This window comes from Prunus avium, chromosome 2 (genome assembly GCF_965620075.1).
Source record: "Prunus avium chromosome 2, drPruAviu1.hap1.1, whole genome shotgun sequence".
NCBI lineage: Eukaryota > Viridiplantae > Streptophyta > Magnoliopsida > Rosales > Rosaceae > Prunus > Prunus avium.
In genome coordinates this window covers 37,346,971-37,368,128 of record NC_142285.1, presented here as the reverse complement: position 1 = coordinate 37,368,128, position 21,158 = coordinate 37,346,971, and the positions used below count along the sequence as shown (strand labels likewise).

Sequence of the window (21,158 nt, the reverse complement as noted above, 5' to 3'; positions counted from 1 at the left end):
TTTGAACGTGAATAATTTTTTTTGGGTAGCTGTTTGGGTTTTCTGGGAGGCGAGGTTGTGGATGTCGAAGAAAGAGGGAGACAGAAGGAGGAGGGGGCGGGTGAAGGGTGGGCGGTGCTGATATCTGTAAAGAGAGAGAAGGGGGAAGAGAGAAGAGAGAGAGAGGGAGACACACTTTGTAGAGAACAAAAGGAAGAAAAACAAAAAAGAAGATCAAAACCCTAAAGCCTAAGGGAATGGGGTGACAAGAGAGAGAGAGAGAGAGAGAGAGAGAGAGAGAAAGGAGGCGGGAGGAGGTGCGTCAGGGGTGGGGTTGGTTGGCCTCGGGAGAAGCATTGGGCAGAGGAGGAGGGGGAGAAAAAAACTAGAGGGGAGAGGGAAGGAAAAAAAAAGGGGGAGATAAGGTTTTTATTTTGTGTTATCTTTTTCTTCTTTTTTTCCAATTTTTTTTAAATAATTTAACAGAAAATTAGATGAAATGTTGAGGATGTAGACGGCAGGGGAAATTGGCTAAAATAAAATGTTCATATTTTTAATTTTCTAAAAAAAAAAAAAAGGGGTAAATCAAAAATTAGGTACAAATTTAGGGGCAAATCACTAATTAACCCTATTTTATTTTTTTTGGGGTAAAAAAGGGTCTTTCATTAAGACACGGTATTGTTCGTGCCATTGCTGCAATTTTTATTCTCATCAGGTAAAACGCAAACCCTCCCTAACCCTTCAAAAACTCTACAAATTTGTAGATTTTCCTAAAACCCATACAGGGTAGAAGGTACCTACTAAAACCCTATACATGTTATTCAACAAACCCACCTGCAAAACCCTAAAAAACCTCATCTTCCCCTCTGAACAAACAATCTTTTCCTTCCTGCGCCATCCCCATAACCCTCCTCACACATACACCCAGAAATTCAACTATGTCGATGTCTACATGAAATGGAAGAAAGACTCGTACTATGATTCAATCGAGCAAATTCACAAGTCCATAGTGCTTAAACCCATCATCTCTCTCAAGAACTGCATTTCCCAGGACCCCAATGGTTGCATCCCAATCTCTGATGTGTCCAAAAGGGGCATACAATTGGAGGTCCCCATGAAGGTTGCAAGGTTCTTGAGGCTCTACCCATCAATCTTTGAAGAGTTTACTGGTCCACAATACAATCTTCCCTGGTTTAGGTTGACCCCAGAAGCTGATGAGATTGATAGGGAGGAGAAAAGGGTTTATGAGGATTGCAGGGAGGACTTGAGGGATAGGTTGAAAAAGTTTATCCTGATGAGTAAAGAAAAGGTTTTGCCTTTGAAAATAATACAAGGAATGCAGTGGTATTTGGGTTTGCCTGACGATTTCTTGCAGCACCCGGATAAGAATCTGGATGAGTCTTTTAGGTTTGTGGAGATGGAAGATGGGTTAAAGGGATTGGCTGTGGAGAGTGGTGAAAAGGTCTTGTCTACGGTGCAAAGGAATGCAATGAAAAAAGGGGTGTATGTTGGAGACCCAATGGAGGCAATTGAGTTTCCTCTTTTCCCATCTAAGGGTCTGAGGTTGAGGAGGAAGATTGTGGACTGGTTAAAGGAGTTTCAGAAGCTTCCCTATGTTTCACCTTATGAGGATTTTTCGCGTTTGGAACCGGATAGTGACATATCTGAAAAACGAGTTGTGGGGCTTCTTCATGAGTTGCTTAGTCTCTTTGTTGAGCATTCGGCGGAGAGGAAGAAGCTTCTGTGTCTTAAGAAGCACATGGGGCTGCCACAGAAGGTGCACAAAGCATTTGAGAGGCATCCCAGTATGTTTTATTTGTCTTTGAGGAACAAGACTTGTACGGCCATCCTTAAAGAGGCTTACTGTGATGAATCTGCTATTGAGAGGCATCCACTTTTGAGGGTAAGGAATAAGTACATTAATTTGATGAGGGAATCGGCGACGATCTTGAAAACTAGGAGAGTGAATAGCCGGTTCGCTGATCGTTGGGATTCAGGTTCTGAGAATGAAGATGGAAAGGAGGTGGCAGAGTGTACTTAGTAGATGATTTTCAGTACATAGCCCAATGGAAGACTGGTAAGAAGTTGCTTCTAGACTAAAATTAGGAGAGCTGATGCTGAAGAGAGTCTTCTGATGGAGTTACTAAGAACAGGCTTAGTTACAAAGAACATTCAGTAAAACATCTTTTGCCTGAAGAGTTCAAAACAACAAATGAGAAAGCTTAAATCGACAAAGACCCACGCAGTGCAATCACTACCCGGAAATGAAAAAGTGGAGAACAAGCTTGGCATGGCTTGATGCCGATAATAGAACTGAAACCAGGAGGTGCTTTTGTTGTTCCAGGCTCGAATGATTTATTCGCTTTGTAAAGCCCTTTTTTATGCTTTTTCAAAACGCTTTTAAAGCCCTTGGGAAAGTGACAAGGTGACAACCCTTTGTGTCTAATTTGCCATTTGGCTGTGAATAAGATCTTTTTTAACACGAGAATGAAAAAAGGGGTGAATTAAATGTTATTTTGATTCCTCCTGGAGAAAGTTGCAGTATATTTACAAGATGTAGTTCTCAAAGTCGAAGACCCCACCATACATAACCCTATTTACCCTCTCTTTCAAAATGCAGTTAACCATTTACACTTAATACTGTAATATAGACAATGAACCTTTTACACGTACTTCTCCACAGGCTAGAATTACCCTCCTCCTCCATGTGGAGTCTTCATGATCAGATTAGAATTGGTGAGCCAAAAATATATACGAGGAGGCGGATAGACAAAAATTCCATATCGCAGGGGCCTCTGGATTTCATGCTTATTTACAACTATAGTCTCTCTGTATATTATACGATCAAATGAACTTGCTAAGGTCACTGTCCATGTTAGCTGTACAAAAGGTGCATACTTATTGGTGGTGGCAACAGGAAAAATGCCGTGCTTGCTCCGAATTGGATGCCTCAAGAAGAATGCGAGGCTGACATCCCTATGCGCCTTTCTGCATTTGATAGATCAAAGATCTGTTAGCGGTCCTTGTGCTTTGTGTATATGTAAAAAGATAACGTCCATAATTTCTGTAGGAAAAGCCTCACCTCCAGTTGTGATGAGTTTCTCAACACGAGAAACGATATGTTTGCCGTAGGTATACTTCTTCAGGGCAGTCAAATGAACCTTAATGCGAGAAAGAATCAACTCAAGACTCTGATCATCACAAGTCTCAAGAACCTTTTGCACAACATAGTTTCCATATGGATCTTTCATCATGGCCTGCGTATTTGCATTTTTGAAATTTGGTTACACAACAGGCACTAATAAATTCATGACCTACACACACACACACACATACACACACATACATTCTAAGAGTATGAAACATAAGGCTCAGGTTGCAGGACTTAGGTTAGGCAGGTCAACGTGATATATATTGATTTGAATATTAATCGTGTTGAACAGGTTGACACAATTTTTACACAAACATGCAAGCACGGTTGTAACCAATCGTTTTTTAGTTGTGTTACCATTTTGCGCAAAAAATTGCCACCACTAATATAGACTAGATTCAGAACCTATATTATCTTCTGTAGAAAAACTGTATAAGGTTTAAGAAAACTAGGAATGGAACAGACCTGTAAGGGCTCATTTTCATCAGTGGAACCCAGCATCTCATTCACCAAAAACTGGCGCTCCTCAGGACTCCCAAATGTTAAGCATTTCTCCACAACATTAGAAGCAAACTTCTGCTGACTCATCTTTACAATTTGTCCTGCAAGCTTGTGGATAATTTCTGACCGTTCATGTGGTTTACCATGTTCAAGGACGTGCTACCAAACAAGAATAGTCATATCAGATACACACAGTTGATGATGAGTACATGAGCATTCACATCAGGTACACATAGCTGATGTTACATATCACAAATCGTGTAGGCTTTCAAAGAGACATAACACTAACATTGTTCACAAAGGGAGAACACATCATAAATAGCATCGGCTTTCAAGCATGTAGTCTATAAAATATCAAGTACCTTGGCATCCAGTTTTGTGCCAATGCGCAGAATAATCCCAAACAAGATGATGTGAGAGACATATCATAAATAATATTATTTAAGGCATAGAAATACGAATATATATATCAGGTACCTCAGCGTCCAGTTCTGTACAAATGCTCATAATAATAATCCCAAACAAGATCAAATCTGGTCAGCATGAGCATAATATTTTCTAACCAATTAAGTTGTTATCTAGTTAGGACAATATGTCCGCTCATGAAGCAAAATCCAATTTTCTTTTCCTTTTTTTTAAAAAGCATTTCCATCTGACACGATGCACATTTTCTGGGATTTAACTCATTTAACAAAATAATAATAAACAATCTGCAGCTATTTATGGAAAAAATAACTAAAGATAATCCTTGTAGCTCAAACATATACATAACAGTTTCTAAAGAGTATAAAAATACCTGAATGACATAATTTCCATACTGATCTTGTGCCAAAATGCATACAGATTCCATGATTTCATCCATGATAATTTGTTGTGTATTTGAATCATCGCAATGTTCCAGAACCCTCTGTAGGCATCAAAAGAGATTTGCACTAGTAAACATAACAATTCCCTACAAAAGGAAAGAACATGCCAACAACTAACCTGTATGACACGGCAACCATAAGGATGGGTGGAAAGTGTGACAACTTGCCCATAGAAGGATGTAATGATAAACTGAATTTGGTCTTGAGGGACACATTCTATACACTTCTGAATGACATGATTCCCATTCTGATCACGGACACATTTCATGACTGAACCATCAAGCTCTGCCACCATTTGAGTCCGCTGATCAACGTCAACCACTTCCAAGGCCTATGGTAAAATTTAGAGCATTACAACTTATTTTCCCAGAATGCTTCATCTCATACCAAGCTTAAACAATTCTTAAACAATATGATTGGCTCTTTGTTTTCTTCCATCCACCAAAGTGTCTTTTCCATATCATAGGAGAGAGCATAAAAGCACATAGTCATCAGTCAAAATGAGGGTCATACAAGACACAAGCATGCTTAACATGTGGGAGGGCATCTTTCTTGAATTTTTCCAAAACGTTTTTTCATCTTTCCAACTTTATCTTTCTCTTGTCCAATGAGATAAACATCTCATGAAACAAAATAGTCAAATACATTATAGCACATCATTTGCAAAACGAAGAGCTTAAGTGGCAAGAATAACAACAAATGCTATGCTAGAAAGAGTTTCACAAAGCAAAAACCGGACAAACTGATTTCATATCAATGCTAATGCAAATTTTGAGGAAACATCTAGAAAGACATTACTAAAAGGATAGAAATAGGAAGAAGATCAAAATTTGAGGATTGGAAAATCACCTTCTGAATCACCCTGCAACCATACATTTGAAGACTGAGAGGCAAAACATGGCCAGTGAGTTGGCTGCTTAATTCATTTCTTTGGCTTTCTGTACCATGCTCAAAAAACTGCAAATTCACACAATTAAATTAATAGTTTTGAACTGTAAGGATTGCATTTTTTAGTATTGGAATACAAAGCTTATACCTTCTGTATGACATAATTTCCGAATACATCAGTCATCAAGGTACGAGCATGAAGAATAATCTCCGGAAATATCTTCATCGTTTCTTCCGCAGTGGCAGTTTCAAGTTTCTGCTGAATAAAGCGACTTCCATACTGATCGGTACTGTATTTTGAGGAGAAGATGGAGCAGTCAGAATTGCAGCCAAAACAATCTAAGAAGAATATGCACAAAAGAAAGTATTATAAGTACCTGAACTCAACTACATGATCAACAATGTCTGCAAGTTCAAAAGACTTATTCTTATTGTTCTTGAACTCATCTAATAATGATGATGCATGTCGTCCTTCTAGGTCATTTCCAATCTCTGATTGCCAGGAGCTAACTGACCCTCCCATTGGACTTCTCAACATTGAATTAAAGCGTTCAATCTTCTCATTCTGAAACATTGGACTAACAGATCCAACAGAAGGATGAACAGAATTTGCCATTGGATTTCCTGGATATGTCATGCCGAGCCCATATGATGGATTCCCATAATACCCATGGTTAAATCCACCAGATTTACCTGAAAGTGAGAACTCGTACTGTTGCTTCCGTTGAGCAAGCAATGCCTCAAAATATGCTTTCTGAAGCCCCTCTAAGTCTCCATGCAAAGTGCCAAAGTGATTTTTACTGGGAGGATAACCACTTGGACTAGTAACATTACGTGTTGCATAGTCAGCTCTTTGCAAAAACTGAATATAAGATCGGTCCATAACTGAAGAATGAAGACCAGACCCTACTTTGTTTCCCAGTCTGTTCGGACTATGCCCATCACCACTACCAGTCAATGCTGCTGCACTCCAAAAAAATGAGGGGAGAGGGGGGAGAGAGAACTGTCAATGCTAACTAACTTATTCAAACAAAATACTGAGGGTTCTTTTTTTATATAAAAAAAAAATTGCAGAAGAAATTTGAGAAACATAATTACCTGCATCAAGATGATTATTAATTGTCATATTCAACTTTGGATTCACAGGATAGGCCCCAGAATGGCCATGAAACTCCATGCCTGGAGTATTTGCATCTTGGTAATGAACATTAGATCCTTCCAAAGTTCCAAAGCCTGAAGAACTCCCTTTTGAGTAAAGACTGGCAGAAGAAGTTCTTCTGCCAAAATTAGCTTGCCCATCAGATGTATTACGGTTTGTCATGATCCCATTTTGTTTTGCTAAATGAGGATAATTCGAAGCAAGAGAAAAACTTTCAGCATTTGACTTCTCTATCAGTTGCTGCTGCAGCCTCTGATTATGACCATTTGGCATGTTGAACAGAAAATCACGCTGTTTATCAAGATCCAAATGAAGCTGAGACTGAATACGGCTATCTTCATCTACAGATCTACCTTTTGACAGGCTTAAGCCAGATAATTTGGCTGCAATATCCAGATCATTCATGCCAGAAGAATTATCCTTTGGCATATCTGGACCTGCAACATTCTTCTTCTCAACAGGAAATACTCTACTCCCCACAGGAGGAAGACCAGCACTGGGAGACCTCCCAAATAGTTGTTGTTCAGGGGTTCTGCTTCTTGACAGAGAAGGACCCACAGCAGATGCAAAGGAATGAGAAGCCGCTGTACCATGGCTCTGAACTCCCACCAGGCCACGTGAAGCTGCTCCATTATGCAAGCCCTCTGCAGACTCCACTCCATTACATAACCCCACTGGCCGGGCATCAGCCATGCCTGTGGAATCCATGATATCACTAAAAGCAATACGACTTGATGGCCTTGTCAAGGAAGCAGGTGGATCAAGTCCTTCCTACAGCACATGCCAGTTATCAATGAAACAGGGCACTAATATATGAAACAAGAACAAAACAACAAAGCACTTCATCACAGTAGTTGTGCATGGCAAGCCAAACCACATCGTTTGAATTTATTTGGCAAAGAGAAAATACAAGCATATTAATTTAAAGAATCCGGATGATGAAAATTTCTGCATAAGAACCAGGAAGAACTAATAAACATCTGCACTTTCTTGATATCTAGAAAGGAAGAGGAAAAAGAAAAAAGAAATGAGAACTTTGCACAACGTGATGCATTTGTTATGTCATGTGCACACAATATAAAAGCTAGCACTTCCAACAGAAGTCAGTTCAGATAGTTGCAACAGTGATTCTAAAGAGTAGGATCATGCTCTTGGCTACATCCTTGCTCTTTATCCCCATACGGGTGTCCCAGGACTTATGGAAATGTGTGATCACGTGTAGTATGCAATAAATATCAAATCTAAAATGAAAGTATGCATAAACTGTATGCAAGCTTCAAACTGACATCTAGTCCTCCCCACAAGAGCAATACTAATTAAAGGGGGACAGTGATCAACAACATGAAGAAGCCCAAGTATACAAATTGTGAGAAATAAATAAATACCAATATTAGCTGTTAAAGGGCATCCAAACAAAATCCAGAAAGAAAACCATACAATCGAAGTCTATCCAAGAACTACATAAATGCTACAGAGTGAAGTCTTGACTATACTGCTGATTACCTGTAAAATGTCAGCAAAACTCTTCCTCCTTGCACCAAGCCCACTTGTCGACAAACCAATTAAACCATCTGAGCCTCTATCAAGCCACTCAGATGAAGTCTGTTTAGGGAGATTGCTTCCATTGCCATTCCTCAACTCCATCAAATCATTCTCTGCCTTTTGTACGGAAAGCCCCAGCTGCGTTGAAAACAGCGACAAACTATCACCGTCATCTACCAATTTCTTCTTCCGCCAGTCCCCAATGCCCTCAAAAGAAGACCCACCGACCTGAAACCTTTGAGCAACACGCCAATCCTCTCTTGACAACAATGGTGGAGGCAATCTTGGGTTAATATTATCATGTGAATAGTAGTACGAAAGATAAGCAGGATGCGATCGAATCTCATCCTCAGACAAAACCCCATTGTTATTACTAATCCTACTAGTGACATCCCTAAAATCAGAGTTCCCAAAGAGACTACCCACAGCAGTTAGCGATCCCTCAACAGTTGGCGGGGCACTGCCACTCCTATATATATTCAGATCCCTTTCCCGATGAATGGCATGCTGATTTCGCTGCTCTCTTAAAATCAGTTCAAGCTCACTCTGTAAAGCATCTTCTAAATTCCCATTGGGTCTTTGCAGATTATTATCTTGGGTTGATAGCATATCTATGTTACTCCCAGTAGCCATCTCCAAACCTCTAAATAATCATCAAAAACAAAAACACAAATTAACAGTATATAAACACAGAAAGAATCTAAATTTAAACTCTCAAAAACATAGAAGCAATTTGAATTCTAAAAAATTCAGCTACTTTCAGCTTCAATAATCAAAAAAATCGTTAAGATGGGAACATAAACGGCTAACTTTTGAATTAGAAGGCCCAAAATGCAACAAAAAAACATAATTGTATAATTCCATCCCATTACGACATCCCCTCCCAGCCATTTTTTGTTTCCCAAAGCAAAAATTGAGCATTCCTAAACTAAAAAATTGAAACCAATAATTACATACCGCTTAGCGTGAGGAGAAATCCTCACATCGATCAATACGAACAAAGCCCGAACAGATCCTCGGCTAACTGCGTCAAATAATGAAACATATAAAAATCAGCAAACCCATGCATATGATCAATAACAAATAACAACATGAATTGTCGAAAATTCGTTTCTCATTGTAATTTTCATGAATTGTATTGAAATCGCTAATGAAACATGGCAGGGATCAAACTTCGTCGCAGAGGAGGAGGGAGGGACTTACGTCGCGAAATTGATCGCAAAGGAGCTCCAATTCTTATATGTATAGACAAAAGTTATATACCTTTTATATGTATGAATGTATGAGATGCTAAAGGTTTTTGTGTGATCGAAAATCTAGGTAAACGAATTTTGGAACAATTCCAAGGGGTTAGAGAGAAACTTTACAGAGAGAAAGAGAAAGAAGGAAAAAAGAGAGAGAGAGAGAGAGAGAGAGAGAGAGAGAGAAGCCAAGGTTGGAGATGAGATCGTGTGGGCCTGATATCCTTCGAAACGGCCGGTTTTTAATTTTTAGAGAGAGAGAGAGAGAGAGAGAGTTTTGGTGGGGACGAGGCGGGAAGAGAGGAAACGTGGACCGTCGGATTTAAGGAATGGACGGTGATGGGCGGTGCAGGGGAGGGGGTACGTGCATGGGCGTTGTGACAAATTCCTTTATTTATTGGCTTCACTTTTAGTAGTGTTTTCATTCGTACAGCCATTCCTTATTTGGTTTCTTTGTGATTTATTTTGTCCCACCTTTATATTTTTCTTTTCTAGGCAATGTCACTTTATGTTTTTTTAATTTTTTTTATTTATAAATACAAGTAAATGTTCTAATGTTATTCAGGCGATGGCTCACACTCTTTTGCAATCGTAATGTTATTTGCACTCTCACAAAAAAAACATTGATCATTGTTAATGCATTCCCCAAAAGTTTGCTTGTTATTAATGTGGAAAATGAGATGTTTTATGCATCTATTGACAAGTCTACAGTTTTGAGAGATTTTTTATTTCTATTTTTATACAAAAGATATTGGAGAGGGGGAAATCGAACTTATGACATTGAATGCATAGGTAAATATTGTTAACCACTTGAACTACAAGCCTCTTGCATCGTTTTTGAGAAAATTGAGCTTGCCTAACAGCAAATGTGTACAAAATTGTGTTTCCTTGAGGACCTTGAATTTTTTTTAAATTTTCCTAGCCTGCTAAACTGGGTGCAACAATTGAAGTGTTGTGAACCCGAAATTTATTAAATGGTCAGGCCAATATAAGGTTTTTGTTTTGGTGATAAGCTAAATGGTCAAAGTTTTTCTTCATTAGATATGGACTTAGCCAAGTTGGATAGAGCGAATATGCTCCATATTCTGCATCCGAGTTCGAATCCCCTTCCCGTAGTTTAGATTAGTTTAAAATAGATTATCAAACAAAAGTTTTTCTGCTTAGGGTTTTATTATTAAATAAGATAAGAAATTTGGCATCCTCTAGGGGTCCCAGCCCACCCAAGCTCACATGATGGTGAACCAAACAAAGCCAAAAAGTTGGAGCTAATTATGGAGACTTTTTCAGCTCTGCTCGACTGTCCAGAGTTTGAACCATTTAGATGCCTGCGCTGCGCAATTAACCAAACAAACGAAAATGTAGAAGAAAGTTTGCTTCAGTTTGAAGTTCTTCTTGTGTTGTGAGTTTGTGACTTCTCGTAGTTGCGTGCTGCTGCTGCCCTGTCTGCAGCAACATCAGCTTCTCTAATGCTTTAACTGCGGCTCTGCGGTTGTTACTGTTTTTTAGGCTTAGTTTGGTATTGCTGTGCTTTTTAAAAAAACTGCTTCTGCTGTGCTGCGAGAATAAACAGCTGTGAAGTGAAGCAGCTAGGTGTTTGGTAATTCGTATTTGTAAAAGTGCTGTGAGTAAAAAAAACAGTGTCATAGCGTTTGGTAAACTTTTTTTTAGAAGTGCTGTGAGTGTATAATGACCAAAAAGGGCATAATACAAAAGTGTTATTTATTTATTTATTTATGTTTTAAAACACAAGGAAGTTCAATACACTTACAATTTTTTTTTAAAGAATCTTAATTATAATTTACACTTTTCCCACACAAAAACAAAAACAAATTATTAAAAATAATAAATAAATAAAAATTAAAAACTCAAAACCAGCCGACACCTTTCTTTTTGCCTTTTTCTCATTTTTATTTGTTTCTTCCTCTTCACTTCCTTTCTTTATTCTTCTTCCCTTCCTGTTTTCTTTTCTTCCTCTTTTCCTCTTCCTTCCCAGGCCCCCCCCCTCTCGCCCTTTTTTCCTTTCCTCTTCTCCTCCTTTCTCTTTTCTTCTTCCTTCCAAGACTTCTTCCCTTCCCATGTTTTTTTTTTAATTCTTCCTCTTTTCTTCTACCTTCCCAGGCCTCTTTTCTTCCTCTCTGGTTCTTTCTTCCCAGCCTCCCCCGCCACTCCATCGCCATCTATCTTCACTCTTTTTTTCCCCTTTCTTTCTTCCTCTTCCTCTTCTTCTTCTCTCCCTCCCCATCCGCCACTGCCAGGCCCCCTCCCCCCCCCCCCCCCTTTTTTTTTTCCTCTGTTTCTTCCTTTCTTCTTCCTTTCCAGGCTCCATTCCCCTTTTTTTTCTTCTTTCTCCCTCCTCTGCTTTCTCTTTTCTTCTTCCTTCACGGGCCCCAATTTTTTTTTCCTCTGTTTCTTCCTTTCTTCTTCCTTTCCAGGCTCCATTCCCCTTTTTTTAGCTTTGAGGGATTGAGGAAGGGAAAAAGTTGCAGAGAGAGGATGAGGTGAGCAAGTTGCAGAGAGAAAACAAAACAACTACAAAAAATCCAAGAGGAACAACTACTGGGAGGCTCGAACCGGGATAACGAGGATAAAAGTCTGTAATTGTTTGAAACAAATAAGGGCAATATGGGTAATATGAAAATTTCATTAAACCTTCCGCATGCTTCTCCTCGCAGCAGTTTTCAGAAGCAGCTCCCCACCTGCTTCTGTTTTTCAGCTTTGAATGACAGCAACTTATTAAATAAGCAGCTTATTTTTGTTTTACCAAACACCCAAATCTTCAAAACTTTTTTTTAAAGCTGCTTATTTTTTAAGTTAAGCAACCCCAAACCAGCCCTTAATGTCTTCATATCATTAGTTTTGCTACCTATTTGAAACTATGGCCACAAACTTTGCGTTGCATTTGCTGCACACGTATGGGAATTGGGATGCACTGATCTACTACCACACTCTCCATTGCCCTGAAACCGCCATCATCGGCATCACATCACAGAACCCACCATGGCCAAATGCACCCACATCACAGTTCGTGTATGGATTGGGGCCCTGATGAAAACCATTCATCCTGATTAAAATACCAAGAGGTAACCATTGGCTCAAGCTATTCATTCAGAAAATCATAGGAAAAGACCGTCGGCTCAAGCTTGTCCTTGGTCATGACTTACAACTCTAGATACTCACCTATCGTTTTGCACTTGGCCATCAGCCTCATAAGTTCTGCCAAACAAAGTGTAGAGATTTGTGTAAAGATTTTCTGGTTTAGAATTCTTTCTTATGTATTTCATTACTTACAATCAACACATATATATACAAGTTCCTAAGCCCACCAAGTTAGGCAACCAACCTAGTTAGGCAACCAACCTAGTCAAGCCCCCCAAATATTGTAGGTGCCAAACATAGTAGGTGCCAAACATTAATTGACTACATAATTAACACATGTTAATTGACTACATCATTAACACTCCCCCTCAAGTTGGTGCAAAGATGTCACGCATGCCCAACTTGTCAATAGATTCATTGAAAACTCTACTTGACACTGCCTTTGTCAGAATATCAGCCAGTTGATTTTCTGAGTTTACGAACGGAAACTTAATCATCTTTTTTTCCAGTTTTTCTTTGATGAAGTGTCGATCGACTTCCACATGTTTAGTACGGTCGTGTTGTACTGGATTATGTGCTATCTCGATGGCAGCTTTATTGTCACAATATAGGTTTGTGGCATTCACTTGTTTAATGCCAAGATTCTTTAGTAATCTCCGCAACCAAAGCAATTCACATACTCCTTGAGCCATTCCTCTAAACTCAGCTTCAGCACTGGATCTAGCTACAACTCTTTGTTTCTTACTCCTCCAAGTAACTAAGTTGCCACCCACAAATGTAAAATATCCAGAAGTTGAACGTCTATCCGTGATACACCCTGCCCAATCAGCATCAGTGTATCCTTCAAGATCCATGTGTGTATGTTTGGAGAACATCAATCCTTTTCCAGGGGCAGTCTTCAAGTATCGCATTATCCGTATTACTCCATTCATGTGAGCTTCACTTGGTTGATGCATGAATTGGCTTACCATACTCACAGCATAAGCTATGTCAGGGCGTGTGTGGGATAGATAAATCAATCGCCCAACTAACCTTTGATACCTTTCTTTATCAGTAGGAGCTTGATCTGGATACATTCCCAATTTGTGATTCTGTTCAATAGGTGTGTCAGCTGGCTTGCAATCTAGCATTCCTGTTTCTGTCAACAAATCTAACACATACTTTCTTTGGGATAGAAATATGCCATGTTTAGATCTAGCAACCTCAATGCCAAGAAAATATTGTAACTCACCCAGTTCCTTCATCTCAAATTCACTTCCAAGGAGCTTCTGTAGATTATGCATCTCTTCATTGTCATTACCGGTAACCACCATATCATCTACATAGATGATCAGGGCCGTAAGCTTTCCACCACGATGCTTTAAGAATAATGTGTGATCTGAGCTACTCGGAGTGTACCCAAATCGCTTCATGGAATCAGTAAATCTCCCAAACCAGGCTCGGGGTGATTGCTTTAGCCCATACAGAGATTTTCTTAGCTTGCATACGGTATTAGGACCGGATGTCATAGGAATCCCTGGTGGTGGATCCATATATACTTCTTCTTGTAAGTCCCCATGAAGAAATGCATTCTTTACATCATATTGCAGTAGTGGCCAGTCAAGATTTGCAGCCAAGGATATGAGAACACGTACAGTATTGATTTTGGCAACTGGTGCAAACGTCTCCTGGTAGTCAATTCCATATGTTTGTGTATATCCCTTGGCCACTAATCGAGCTTTGTATCGGTCTATGGATCCATCAGCTTTGTATTTAACAGTGTATATCCACCGACATCCAACTGGTTTCTTCCCATGTGGTAAAGGAACCATTTCCCATGTAGAATTCTTTTTCAAAGCTTCCATTTCAATTGTCATTGCTTTAATCCATCTAGAATCTGTCACAGCATCCTGCCACTTACTTGGAACACATACAGTAGATAATTGATTGACAAATGATGCATATGACTTTGACAATCTATGAGTGGACACATGGTTATTGATGGGGTATTTAGATTTAGCATTAAGGTCAGGGCAATATTGAGGTTTAGGTTTTCCCCTAGTGGATCTAGGTGGAAGTATATATGGTGCAACATTAGGTGGCTCAGTGATTACCTCAAGTACTTCTTCATCACTAGACGAATGATGCTGTGGCAGGGCAAGAGGGGTTGTATTTTGTAGTTGATCATCTGGGGCATCTGGATCACCTTCTGGTTCCATAGTCTCAAGGTCTTCACTGAGGTCAGAACTGAGAAGATCAAGATCTTCAGGATTTTCAACTCTGTGAAAACGCGACTGGTCGCTGGATTCTTCGTGACTGGTCGCCTCAGGCACTTCTCCATTTTTTTCAGTATATTTTTCGATCGTCTCTTCAAATGATGAGTCCTTCTCTTCACTCCCCCTCTCCCCCTGAAGAGAAGGGGTCTTGGAAACCACAAAGTAGGCCAAATCTTCATGAAAAGTGGCATCCATAGTGACAAAGAGCTTTTGAGTAGGAGGATGGTAACACTTGTATCCTTTTTGATTCAAGCCATATCCAACAAACACACATCGGAGGGCACACGGATCCAGCTTACTCCGTTGATGAGAAGGAACATGAGCATAAACAACACAACCGAACACACGAGGAGGCAACTTAAGGATGGTAGGAAGAGAGATGTGATGAGCCAAGGTATCTAGTGGAGTTCGGAAATCCAGAACACTACTAGGCACTCGATTAATCACATAGACTGCAGAGAGAAGAGCATGACCCCATAAGTGGTGAGGAACTGATTTATCAAGCATGTAGGCACGGGCAACTTCAAGTAATTGGCGATTCTTCCGTTCGGCGACACCATTTTGTTGTGGAGTGAAGGGTGTGGAGGTTTGATGGATGATGCCTTGGTCCTTGAAGAATTGAGCCAAGGCACCATTTACATACTCCCCACCATTGTCGGACCGGAACACTTTGATGGATGCTTGGAACTGAGTGGTGATCATAGCATGGAATTCCCGGATTGTGGTAGTAACATCACTTTTATGGGCGAGCAAGTACACCCATGTCATGCGGGTGCAGTCATCTATAAATGTAACAAACCATCTTTTGCCATTAGAAGAGATTTTAGCAGGACCCCAAACATCAGAGTGAACCAACTCAAAAGGAAATTCTGTTTTATTATCACTTGTGGGAAATACGGCACGATGGCTTTTGGCCAATACACACGTTTCACACTGAAATTTTTGATCAACTAGACCTCGAAATAAAGATGGAAACAACCGGCGAAGATAAGCAAAAGATGGATGTCCTAAGCGACGATGCCAGAGCCAAATCTGTTGGTGAGCATGTGAGTTTGGAACATGAGTATGAGCGGCACGTGGTGGTGGCGGTGGTGAGACTGTCAAAGAATACAACCCCCCTCTCCGTTTACCATGCCCAATCGTCTCGTGAGTCAAAAGATCCTGAAATGTACAATGAGAAGGATAAAAGGTGGCATAACAATTATGTGAATCAAGTAATTTTCCAACTGATAATAAATTGCAATTAATAGACGGAACTAAGAGTGTATGGGGTAAAACTAGAGAAGGGGAAAGTGATATGGTCCCTTCTCCAGCAACATTAGAAGGGACCCCATTGGCACTAGTAATGTAAGGATGGCGGGACTGAGTAGACAGTTTAGAAAAAAGGTTATAGTCAAAAGTCATATGATCAGTGGCACCAGTATCAATTATCCATGTAGTGGGATGCGTACCTGAGTTGGGGTTGGAGTTAGAGAGCAAGGCAGGAGACGGGGATGCATCAGTAGTCATGACACAAGCAGCTTTGGATGTCATATTGCGGGTCTTGTGTGTATCCCACCACTCAGGATAACCATGAAGTTTAAAGCATTTTTCAACAAGGTGATCACCACCACAATGGGTACATTTTCGAGTTCCTTTTGCATCATCAGGTTTAAGGCCACGAGGGGGCAGCCCAGAGGATGCACGGTGGGGTGCCCGATAGGGCTTGACTGCCATGGCACTGCTACTTCCAAGCATGGAGGATTGGCGACTATCTTCCTCCATCACAAGTGCATAAGCTTCAAGGACAGGTGGTATTGGGTTCATAGCAAGGATCCGGCTACGGACTGAATCATATTGAGGATCGAGTCCTCCCAAGAAATCGTACACTCGATCGGCATCGAGTGCTTGTTGGTGAAGCGCCACACCATCAGGATTGGTGTGCTTACAAGGACGAAGGACGTCGATTTCCTGCCAAATTAGATGCAATTTTTCATAGAAAACACTCACAGGCTCACCATTCTGAGAGGTGGTGACTGACTGACGGCGGAGCTGGTACAACTTAGAGCTATTCTGAGTAACAGTATAGGTTTTCTGAGCTGCTTCCCACACCTTACAAGCTGTTGGGCAGTGATCAAATAAGGCACGAACATTCTTGGTCATGGAGTTGAGGAGCCATGACTGCACCAAACAATTGTCTTCATCCCAAGTGTCATAGCTGGGGTCATCAATGGCAGGGGCAGATTTTTTACCATTAATGAAACCAGCCATACGCCGACTTGTTATGGCCAAACGAACACTACGAGACCATGCAGAGTAGTTGGACCCATCCAACTTATCTGGAGTGATTTGAGGAGGGTAGTCGTGAGAGGAGCGGACTGGTGGAGTAGAGGAGTTAGCCTTGGAGGAGTCGGAGGCGTCACCCATGAGATAAGTCGGGATAAGTATATGCAGCGGAAGGATAAAACAACCAAGGGAACTCAACACAAGTTTTGTGTTGGAACAATATAGGAGCAAAGAAGTAAAGGCAAGATTAAGTAGAGGCAAGGTAAGGCAAGAATAAGGTAAGAACAAGGTAGAACAAGGTAAGAACAAGGTAGAACAAGGCAAGAACAAGGTAAGAACAAGGTTATGCAGAGGCAACCAAAATCGATTGCTCTGATACCATGCCAAACAAAGTGTAGAGATTTGTGTAAAGATTTTCTGGTTTAGAATTCTTTCTTATGTATTTCATTACTTACAATCAACACATATATATACAAGTTCCTAAGCCCACCAAGTTAGGCAACCAACCTAGTCAAGCCCCCCAAATATTGTAGGTGCCAAACATAGTAGGTGCCAAACATTAATTGACTACATAATTAACACATGTTAATTGACTACATCATTAACAAGTTCTGCATCACAATTGTTGAAAAAATTTGGAGGTTGAATTTAGTGGAGGCAATAGTTCTGAAGATTTTCTATTGGGAGTTTAGAGTGTTCGGCTCTGTAAATGACCAATGTAATTTTGAGGACAGAAAAATTCAATGCAATTATTCTACTGGAATCTACTCTAAAAATGAGTAGATGTATTCTTTGTTATTGCTTGTTTTTTCTGCATATGGCTGGCCAAGAAAAAATATATGGGTTTCTGCTCTCAACTTGTGTTTTATGTTCTATACTCTTAAAGTAGGAAAAAGTGTGCGGTACTAGTTTTTCAAGTAAGAATCTAGCAAGTCTGCAGATCATCTTCTGTCAAAATAGCAGTCCCCCGCGATTTTCTTGCTGGTTGATTTACAACGTGATGCTGAAAGAAGGTGACAAATATCCTCCAGATCAAATATAACATGAGCATTGTGTTTCGTAGTGCTGATGCAAAAGGAGACTATCCAAGCAAAAGCTGGGTTCCAACACACACACAAGGAGGGGAAAAGTCATGGTTATGCAGCTAATAGGGGATTTGTATTTGGCTAAGCCAGGGATACCTCTTACTGAAAACAAAAGAACCAGTTGTCAATTTATTCTCTACCCTAAATCTGGTATATTTATATATTTATGAAGGAAAAAAAATTTACAACTTTGATTTTTCGTTTTAATGAATCTGTGAATGATAAGATTGTCCATGTTACCAAACCTCACGTGTCATCCTCATTTTCAATCATCTCACGAACTTCATTAACGACTAAATATGCTTTGTGACCACCGATCACCTCAGCTTGTTTCTTGCCGTCTTTCCACAGCTGTAACATAATCATCCTGATTACTACAGAGAAGAAAATAGAAAGGGGGAGGAAAAACATCCCAAGTTCCTCAAAGAGGATTTACCTGTATAGTTGGCATCTTCTGCACAGATATGAAAGCCCACCGTGTAAATAGCACAAAAAAACACAACTGTCAGTGAACATCTTCTCACATATATGGCTGAAGCAAGGCAAAAATAATACAATTGACAAGTTTTCGAATTCCCATGGTTGTATGATCACAGAAATACAGAATTTGGAAGCCCATCATGTGATGCACGGAAAAAAAAATGGCTTTAAAATGCAGAGCACAAGATACATTGGATTATAGTAAAAACTTAATCATATAAAGTTGACCTAGATAGCATTGGTGGAGCTAACAAAGTTCAAAACTCATATAGCTTTGCAAGTCACCCCACCAGCTCCCTCCCTCCCTCTCACTTGCATGCGCAGTGCAAACAACATTAACTTCAAATTTTGTCCACAACTACCAAACTAACTCAAAAGTCAAAACCACAAACTTATGAAGACTGCATATCACTTAACTGATCAGTTACTAAGATTTCCATAGCTAATGGCGAAAAAGCCATGTCCATATCCCACAGAAGATTTTGAATATTTGGCTTTTACTCATTACCGTGAAGCTATACACTTTACAATTGACGTTCAGCCCAAACTTACATGACCCTACTTCCATTCAAATACAAGCCATACTAACATATTCTTCCAAGTGAGATGAAAAACTTACAGTGACCTCAGCACGAGCAACAAGCTTGTGTGGAACTGAATTGACATCAACGGAACAGAACCGTAATCTACATGAAATTAATTAAGATTTAGATTTATTCTCCACTGCAGAGTTACAATCCAGCAAGAACAATAACATACTATTGAATTATCTAAGCACATAGAATGCATATGTACACAGGTATGTAATTCTTTACATCAATGCATGACAAGTTTCACTTTGCTTTAAAATACTTATCTATATATACAAATGAGAGATTTAATGTGTTTCAATTTGTTCTGCCTTTTTTTACACATTTATTTTTCTATTATAATTTTAATGCCACTTTTGCAGACTGCATATGGAAATCTCACTGTTATATTATCATAAGTTGAGCACCAGGAATGATGCTTCTACAAGGGCAGGGATATCAGAAGGGCAAGCATTTTAGTAGAGTTTGAAGCTTTATTCTAATATCTCCATGAATGGCTCATCAGAATTTTAATAGAGTTTGACAATTGGCAAAATAAAAGAATGCAGATTTAAGTTGATTCAAAACCTTTTCATTAATGCGCGCATGGATGGAACTCAGTAAAATAGAACTTAAATAGAGGGACATATCAATATACTGAAGTTTCAATGTGAAAATGATTTATAATTTATACTACTGTATAGAGCGTGAACTAGTGCCCAACTAACCTTGGATAGTACTCAGCTGCCAGCTTCTCCAATTTTGGTTTCAAATATATACATTTTCTGCACCAGCTTGCCATCCTACAGAGACATTTCAATTGAAGTTTCATTTCAAAGAAGGAAAATCTACCAATTTCTTAATGCCAAATCAGAAAATTTCTGAACTATAAAGAATCTTTTAACAATGGAAGAAGTGAAGTGCTGCTTGCAAGATTTAATCACAACCCAACCACAAGTTCCCAATAAAGTTTTAAGCATGGAAACGCAAGTCAAAGCCTCCACCTTTTTCTCTCCCTACATTTCTCAGCAACCAAACAAACCCAAATGAAAAGAACCCACCAAACAAAAACCCAAAAACCTCACCAAATCAAAATCCCATCACAAACCAGAAACGTACCAAACGACAACGACCGATTCCTCCAGCTGCTGCGCTTGGGCAATGACCCGGTCGAACTGGGTCTCGCCTGAAATCGGCACGAGCTCCACCGAGATCGGCGTATCATCGAGCTCTTGCAACGACCCTTCTTGGCTCAGAGCATTTACGGCCCTAATTGGATGTCGAATTTCATCAAATTTACGGGAAAAGACCAAAGGATTTGAAGAAGGCGGGTCGCGAGTTGGCCCTCTGAGCCTGAAGCTCAAGATTGAAATTTTCAGTTTGGGTGAAGTTGGAGGGTCACGTGACGGGTCACTTGAGGCCCTGGTTCCCAGGTGCCTGAGAGCAGGGTGGGTAGGTACCACGGACATGTCGAACAGAGAAAGAGAGAGCAACTGTCGACTTGGGACAATTTAGGACCGTTGACGGAGGATTTGAGGTGACGGCGGAAGGGAGTGTTTGACCGCACGGCAAATAGAGGCGCCTGACGGCGTTAGTGGCTGGACGGTAGCGGGACCCACATGGCCTGACCAAACCAACGGAATAAAAGTCACCCGGACTGTTCGATCCAGCAGGTACGGTCAGATTTGCTGAAGTGACGTTGGACTGAAGTTCGTTAAGAACCAATGTAACAGCCGCCATTTTTTTTTTGTTCTCTTTTTGCTTTTTTGTTTTTGTTCTCTTTTTGCTTTTTTGTTTTTGGTGTCTGATGGAGGCCCAAACACACACAATCAGCCCAGTTAAAGATAGCCCCTTGTTTTTTTTTTGCCCAAGGCCCAAATGATTGGTTTTTATTATTATTAATATTTTCAATTTTAGTTTTTTTATAAATCGTATAGCCGACTGGCTGTACTGTTTTTCACATTGAAACGCTAGGAGGTTTTTTTGTGTTCTATAAATAGTATAGCCGGGCGGCTATACTCGCGATTTGTTTTTTTTCAAAATGAGTATAGCCGGTCGGCTGTACTGTTTTAGACATGTGG

At 40.0% G+C, this 21,158-nt stretch overlaps 3 protein-coding genes across 4 annotated transcripts; 1 reads left to right on the top strand and 2 right to left on the bottom strand.

Annotated features, from left to right (window-relative positions):
• Window positions 1–340: 340 nt before the first annotated feature.
• WTF9 (Ubiquitin carboxyl-terminal hydrolase family protein) lies at window positions 341–2,887 on the top strand. Its single transcript, XM_021971041.2, has one exon. It carries the CDS (start codon window positions 794–796, stop codon window positions 2,018–2,020), a length of 1,227 nt encoding a protein of 408 aa, XP_021826733.2. The 5' UTR covers window positions 341–793; the 3' UTR covers window positions 2,021–2,887.
• PUM4 (pumilio 4) lies at window positions 2,480–9,537 on the bottom strand. 2 transcript variants are annotated; one of them, XM_021971023.2, is made up of 12 exons: window positions 9,290–9,537; window positions 9,044–9,110; window positions 8,048–8,729; window positions 6,484–7,315; window positions 5,763–6,348; window positions 5,534–5,675; window positions 5,347–5,454; window positions 4,616–4,828; window positions 4,428–4,538; window positions 3,596–3,790; window positions 3,062–3,236; window positions 2,480–2,967 (listed from the first exon to the last, which is right to left on the bottom strand). In XM_021971023.2, the coding sequence occupies exons 3-12, from the start codon at window positions 8,717–8,719 to the stop codon at window positions 2,930–2,932; spliced, it is 3,072 nt and encodes a 1,023-aa protein (XP_021826715.2). In that variant the 5' UTR covers window positions 8,720–8,729; window positions 9,044–9,110; window positions 9,290–9,537; the 3' UTR covers window positions 2,480–2,929. The 2 variants fall into 2 exon arrangements, with proteins under 2 accessions (XP_021826715.2, XP_021826724.2); XM_021971032.2 differs by having other exon boundaries at window positions 9,350–9,537.
• An 8,594-nt stretch (window positions 9,538–18,131) lies between these two features.
• Window positions 18,132–20,786, bottom strand: WCRKC2 (WCRKC thioredoxin 2). Its single transcript, XM_088248222.1, has 5 exons — window positions 20,197–20,786; window positions 19,806–19,880; window positions 19,128–19,194; window positions 18,465–18,482; window positions 18,132–18,379 (listed from the first exon to the last, which is right to left on the bottom strand). Exons 1-5 carry the CDS (start codon window positions 20,544–20,546, stop codon window positions 18,275–18,277), a joined length of 615 nt encoding a protein of 204 aa, XP_088104348.1. The 5' UTR covers window positions 20,547–20,786; the 3' UTR covers window positions 18,132–18,274.
• Between the last annotated feature and the right edge of the window lie 372 nt (window positions 20,787–21,158).